Below are 6,990 nucleotides of genomic sequence, written 5' to 3'. Positions count from 1 at the left end.
AACCAGGAGGGATAGATTAGCAGCCATGGGGAGGGAGATGGAGGAAGGATAGATGAAGGAAAGCTTCAGGGAGAGAGGGTAAGAAAGGAAGAGAGCTGAGAAAGAGGAGGGAAAAGCGGAGGGAGGGAGGGAGAGACACTGGGCAAGTTCCAGAGCTGTTTAGACGATGCAGGGGGAAAGTTTGGGGAAGGGTTTGGCAGGAGAAAAGGGAGCAGCTGCTGCACCTGGATGTTTCAAGCAAATGGCAGAAGGCAGTGAAGAGGTGAGCCCTCCTTCCCTGCTTCCCTCCTCCATCCAGGGCTGAGGGCCACTGGGGCTTTTCTACAGGAAAGATGCTACTCTGGGGCTCTCCCTGAGGTTAGGTCTCTGTTGTTTGCCACCCTCCATCCACGGAAGCCTACAAAGCCTGCTGTGTCCCAGCCCTGCCCTGCCCCTGCCAGCGACACCTCTCTCTTCCCTTGAGCCAGGGTGGGGAAAGGGAGCTGGGGAGGAGGGATTTCTAGAGTTACACAGGGCAGACCAGCCTCCCCAGAGATGACCTGAGGGAGGAAAGCAGGCAGGGGTGGGGAACAAATGTGCGGCTATAAGGATGAAGGGGATAGGGGCAGGCAGACTGACAGATGGACCGGCAGATTGACAAGCAGGCCAACCACATGGGAGGAGGGCTTCTAAGTTTCTCTGTACCATGGATGTGCCTCCAATGTGCCTCTGTCCAGAGGGTTAGGAGAAAGTTATCCCTGCTCACGGCCTCCTCCTCCACTCCCTTCTCTGCCTCCTCCTCCTCTCAGACCTGAATCTGGTCAGCTTGACAATACCCAGTGGCTCTCCGCCTAAACCCTTCTTAGGTCTTTTATCCCCCTTGTAAAAATCTTTAGGGCTTGACTCTTTGGCCCCAATTGGGCTCCGAGCTAAAAGGAAAACTGGTGGAGAGGGGAAGCAGGGCAGCCTGCGAGGACTCCTCCCGCTGGAGAGTTCCACGCTGGACAGAGCACCTCCGGCCCTCCAGGAGCAGCAGCGGCAGCCCAAGCTCCTCCCCCGGCACACGGACACGCTTTGGAACCCCACTCCAGCTGCCAGCGACTGTGCCTTTAAATTGCTGCTTTTGGAGGGTGCATCTGGGGGGAGGTGGGAGGGAGGGAAAACATCTTCCTACCAGTCTCCCTCCTCCATCCCCTCCAAGATCCTCCAGGGTTTGGAGAATGAGTGCTGCCCAAAAAGCATCTCTTTCAGCTCCCCAGCCCGCTGAGGCCCTCCAAAGCCTCAGGCAAGTCCAAGCAGGAGCCGGTAGGGTTATCTGTGTCAGGATCATTTCCAGAGGAATAATTCTGGCCCCTGACTGGTAAAGACAGGGCAGAGGAAAAGAGAGCAGAAGAAGAGAGAGAGCGCGTGCAACTCCCAGCCCGGCTGGCCCCGCAGGCTCCGAGCTGAGCAGCCCAAGTTGGAGGAAGGCTCTATACTTTTGCTGTTCCCGCTGGGATATCCCCCTCACCTTGGCAGCCGGGCTGAGGAAGGTCTCCACGGTCCCCGCGGAATGACAGCTCTTGTTCCAGTAACCCTCTCCTTCCTTCTCCTCTGGACCCTGCCAGGGCAGGTCCTCCTCAGGTGAGCTGAGTGGGGGTTCTAAGAAGGTGGTGCATGCGGAACACTGGAGTCTCCTGGCCAGAAGCGGCCAGGGGCACCTAGCAGTTTCCCTTAAGTTTACAAAAGACCACAGTCTGAGGGGCTCCAGGGGAGGACAGCTCCTCTCCAATCAGGACCCAGGAGTTTTCCATTGGGCATGTCAAGGCCGGTGTTAGTGGAAAGGTTTCTGCATGGGTGGGAGCTTCTGAGTAGGGGGTAGGTAGGTAGCTGAACCCAGAAAGGGATGCCAACTGTCCCGTTACCCAACTCTGTCTCCCTACCAGATTGGGTACGCTGCTCAGCTCCCTAAAAATGACAGCAACGTCTGTCAGCTGCCTGCCTGGGAGGCTTCAAGTAGCCAGGATTTACCTGAAGACATGAGGATGGAGCTAAGGTGGCCAAGCCTTGGCCCTCTGCAATCACCCTGCCTGTGCATGCACAGTTACTAAGTGTCCCTGAAGGGGCACTAAGTTGCAGTCATTCCCTTGGCTTGGAGGCAATACATGTTTTGCCCCCTCCCCTCCCAATGTCCCATACCTTCCCACATTCTCATTAGACCAGGAGCCAGCGTAGGTTGACAGAATGAGCTGAGCAAGAAAAATGGCTGTGGCCTGGGCTGAACTGGTCATAAGAGTAGGGGGTGGGGTGACTATCATCAGGACATCCTGCCCCTCCTCTGAATTCAAGAAGCACGCCAGGGGTGCCTGCCTCTGAGGAACCTCCTGTCCCAGTGTCCACAGACACCTTGGCTGGCAGGCAGGCAGGCAGGGATGCAATGTGAGGCAGGAAACTTCTTAAGAGTGATACGCAGTGCAAAGTGGAATGACAGCTCAGCTGGAGTTGATAGGAGGAAGCAGGAAAAAGGGGGCACCCAGCTGGGGCTTGCTAGCCCTCCTGGAGGGAAGGCTGCCTCACTGATACAAGCTCCCCACTGCAGTATCCCTATTTGGCTTGGAGGCCAGAGGCAGTCAGAGCAGGAAGGGCCCTTGGAGTCCGAGTCCTTCATCATACAGGTGGAAACCAGGGCCTAGAGAGGGGGATTGATCTGTCCAAGGTCACTCAGGTACTCAATGGCAGAGTCAGAGTTCTCCCCCTAGCCCACCCCAAGACTTTGTTTGCTAAAGCAGGATTTTCAGGTCTGGAGCCTCCCAGGTCCTGCCAGTATTTGGGGCTTTCCAGGAATGAAAAGGAAGAAAGAGTGGTTGCCACGACTCTGCTCTCAGGTTGTCAGACAAGGCAGCCCCAGAAGAAAGGGGCTGCAACAGGGCCTGGGGCCCAAGACTGCTGGACTCACAGTCTATCTCAGGGTCCTGGGGCTGGGGCTAACAGGACAGGTGACCTGAGCTTGAGGCTGAGGACAGTGGCTGCTCCACGTGGCCTCCAGGCGGGCGGGCAGGTGGCCAGCAGCAGCTGCAGCAGCACCTGGCCAGTGTGGACACCCTGTGGTGAAGCCACCAACTTCTGCTTGCTCCAGCACCATCACAAGCCTCCTTGGATTTTCAGAGCCTGTCTAGGCCACCTGCTCTGGCAGCCCAGGCCTGCTGCCCTACCTGGGGCCAGGGTGGCCTCTGTCCCCAGGGGAAGGGCTTCCTCCTATGTAGCTAATTCAAGGAGGTAGTACTCTAGGCAAGGAGGAACTGTCACTGACCTTCCCTCACTCTGGATTAGCAGCCCACCCTGGACTACTTCCATCATGTATTGGATAGATGGACTTAGTTTTGAAGTCCAGTAGCCCTGGGTTCGAATCTTGATATTACCACTTACTGGCTGTATTATCCTGAACAAGTGACTTCACCTCAGTGACCCTCCGTCTCTTCATCTACATAATGAGAATGATAATGATATTTATCTGAGAAGATTGATGTGGAAAGTAACACAACAGCATGAGTAAAGTGCACCTTAAATAGCAGGGTGCCTTAGCTATTTTTATTAATCTATCGGTCACTGGCTGGTGCATGAACTTGCTGGGAAGGAGGGGCCCACTGGCTCAGAGGAGACTAGGACCCAGAAGGACAGCACTCATCCTGCTTCCTAGCCTTATGGTGCAGTGGCAGCAGTGGTGGTGGTGGAGCTGACTCTAGTGCCTGCCGCAGTGATCATGGCAGGATGGAGCAGGAGGCAAATGGCCCAGCCGGGAGAACCGACTAAGCTCTGCCCTGAGCCCCATCCTAATCCTCAAGGTTTGGCTGAGCCCCTGGTCCATGGTCTATCTGTTGGCTGGTAAGCAGGTAAGCAGGCATATGGAAGGGGCCTTTGCTGCTCTGAGATGGAACAGACTAATCGGGGAGAAAGGGACTGGCTTCTAGGTTAGGCTCCCTCCTCAAAGTCAAGCTGTTAGGGAAAAGATGAGAGCTGACCTTCTTAGCATGGCCACCCTGCTGGGAGGCTTTCCCGTGCTCCTAGGGCCCTGCTTCTCCACCTAATTCCTTGTCAAAATGAATTCACTTGCCGGCACCTGCCACAATCCTGAACTAAGGTCCAGCTCACAACAGAGCTTCCTGCTGGAGCAAGTGCCGGAAGCCAAGCCTCTCTCCCCAGAAGCGGAGTCCTAGATCCTAAACACCCCAGCATGAAGCCTAAGCAACTGATATCAACTCTCAGGGATGCAGGTTGTCCAAGAGCGCCTCTCATTCTTGGATAGGCCAGACGGGCAAAATGTTGCAGCAGCCATATTATTTCTAGTGAGACGTCACTCTTCTCTGAAGGCTTTCAAGGCACCTTCAGAAAGAGAACACTGGATGAGGCTTCAGCCCTGGTTTTGTGTCCTGACCCTGCCACTCACTAGTCTGAGACTTTGGACAAGTCTCTCCTCCTTTGGAAGCTTCAGTCTTCTCATTTGTAAAATGAAATACCAGCTCTCATCCGTATCACTTTGAGAACTGTGAGGGTAAAAAAGATATAATATATATCAAAGCACTTTACTATGTCAAACTGGTGCACTCCACTATAGGGTTATGGCTCTTTCTGTTCTCTTTTGGGAAATGAGCACCCAGACACCCATCCTCTCCTATCTTCCTGCCTGATCAGGAGAGATCAACCAGAGGTCAGTAGGGATGGAGGCGGAGGGCTCTGTGACAAATGTAAAATACAACTGGTCTCAGATGTCTTTATCTCTCTGTTCAGGGTGGCCTTGGGTAAAGAAGAAGTCAAATCTGAGACCAAGGGTGTTACACAGCCCATGTCCCCCTCTGATTTTCTGGACAAGCTTATGGGGCGAACATCTGGATATGATGCTAGGATTCGGCCCAATTTTAAAGGTAAGAAACATTCATCCTACCACAAATAAAGCCTTCCCCAGCCCAGCCCCTATTTCCTGCCCCAAGGAAAGAAGGCCAGAGGAACAAAGCTAGCTCTTATAGCTCAGGAGCCACCCTTCCCCATTGCTCCTGGGGCCTATGTAGCTGGCACTTCCTTCTCCCTGGTCTGAAGCTCTGGAAGGAGGAGTCCTGGGATCTGCTACCAGCCTGCTGGAATACTCTGCCAATGGGCTATGCTTTGCTGCCTCTAGGCCCACCCGTGAACGTGACCTGCAATATCTTCATCAACAGTTTTGGCTCTGTCACCGAGACCACTATGGTAAGGGATCTCTCTGTTCCTTGTTTCCACTCTAGGGTGAATGGGAGAAGCCCATCAGATAGCAAGCATCTCCTGCTCCTACTTCCCTCTCCTTTGTGGTCATAGCAAAAGTCATGGAATGTCTGAAGTTAGTCACTCAGAGGTCATCTTCCCCAAGCCCCAGTCTTATGTAGCTAAAGACAGACAAGCCTAAGCAGCAGCTAGTCAAATATGTGAGGTTTCTTGGTGTAGAGTACAGGCTTTGGAATCAGAGAATCCCAGGTTAAAATCCTGGTTCTACCATATAATAGTTGTGTGACCTTAGGGGGGTTATTTAAATTTCTCTTTGTTTCAGTTTCCTCATCTATAAAATAGGGAACATAACAGCACCCTCTTCATAGAGTTGGTGTGAAATTTAGATGAGAGATCATATAAAGAAAGTGCTTAGCAGAGAACTTAACACATAGGGAGTGTTTAATAAATGTCTTATTCCCTCCCATCTTTGCCACATCAGCCCAAGGCAAGTCCATTCTGCAGTGGAAAATGCCCATAGCCCCTGAAACGTGCTCCTAATATTTCTTCGTCATGGCCCTCCTGCCCGTGTAGGTTTGCTGGGCCCCTGGGGATAGCACCACCACTCATGGGCCCATTTCTGCCCCTTCCCAGGACTACCGGGTGAATGTCTTCTTGCGGCAGCAGTGGAATGACCCACGCCTGGCCTATCGAGAGTATCCTGATGACTCACTGGACCTTGATCCCTCCATGCTGGACTCCATCTGGAAGCCAGACCTGTTTTTTGCTAATGAGAAAGGGGCCAACTTCCATGAGGTGACCACAGACAACAAGTTACTGCGCATCTTCAAGAATGGGAATGTGCTCTACAGCATCAGGTGCACCTGATGAATAGCCAGGAGGGTTTGGAGCAAGGGGAAGAAGCCAACTTGAGGTTGATGGGTGAGAAGAGGGTTCCCTCTGTTGTGGGGGGCCCCAGAAGCCAATGACACATCTTTCTTATTGTCCTCACCAGGCTGACTCTCATTTTGTCCTGCCCAATGGACCTCAAGAACTTCCCTATGGACATCCAGACCTGCACAATGCAGCTGGAGAGCTGTAAGTGTCTCTAGAGAGTTGTAGGACAAGGAATACCAGCTAGTTAATCCCATCCCATGATATTCCAGATAAGAAAAGGGAAACCCAAAATGGGGAGGGACTTACCTGAGGGAACACAGTCAATTCTTGGCACAGATGAGACTAAGAGCCAGGGCTTTCTAACACCCAGCACAATGTGTTTTTCCATCTCTATGCTATTTGCTAGTCTGGCTGTTCCACATGCTGGGGAATGGGACAGTGCCAGACTTACACACACATATGTTTGTGCTTGTTGTGGGAAATTTAAGAGATATCTCCCCTGCCCAAATATATGTTCCCTCTGACAGTACCTGAAGTAGTTCTTCCCTTAGTCTACCTGAATTAAGACATTAAAGATTCCTATAAAAATGCCAATGTTGGTAGGAAGGGGAGACTCTCTGATCCTCGATTATCCATGAACACAAATTACATTTGCAGAGAGTTTGGAGAAGACAGTTCTAAGCATAGGACAGTGTCCAGGGTAGAGCTGTCAGCAAAGGGCTGTGCTATGGCAAGAGTGCCAGCCTGAAGGAACTTCTCAAGGTACAAAGGTGGCAAGGGATGAAAAGAGTAGACTATCACCTATTTCCACTCCTGCTCCATCTCCTGGGTGAATTGTGACTGTGAGATCAGGAGACAGCCACTTGATCCTCAGAGAAAGATTTAAAGCTTTTTATTACAATAATA

General features: G+C 52.3%; 1 protein-coding gene across 1 annotated transcript in view; it reads left to right on the top strand.

Annotated features, from left to right (window-relative positions):
• The first annotated feature begins 1,531 nt into the window (after positions 1-1,531).
• LOC103210948 overlaps positions 1,532-6,990 on the top strand; it is a 23,169-nt gene continuing 17,710 nt past the window's right edge. Inside the window, exons 1-5 of the mRNA XM_007956862.2 lie at positions 1,532-1,602; positions 4,744-4,877; positions 5,129-5,196; positions 5,842-6,065; positions 6,203-6,285. Coding sequence (XP_007955053.2) covers positions 1,532-1,602; positions 4,744-4,877; positions 5,129-5,196; positions 5,842-6,065; positions 6,203-6,285 — 580 coding nt within the window. The remainder of the gene's footprint in view (positions 1,603-4,743; positions 4,878-5,128; positions 5,197-5,841; positions 6,066-6,202; positions 6,286-6,990) is intronic.

Source organism: Orycteropus afer, unplaced genomic scaffold (genome assembly GCF_000298275.1).
Source record: "Orycteropus afer afer isolate SDZICR_OR568_19922 unplaced genomic scaffold, OryAfe1.0 scaffold00674, whole genome shotgun sequence".
Classification (NCBI taxonomy): Eukaryota; Metazoa; Chordata; class Mammalia; order Tubulidentata; family Orycteropodidae; genus Orycteropus; species Orycteropus afer.
Note: the sequence above shows the minus strand (reverse complement) of the source record. Positions and strands in the feature narration are given on the sequence as shown.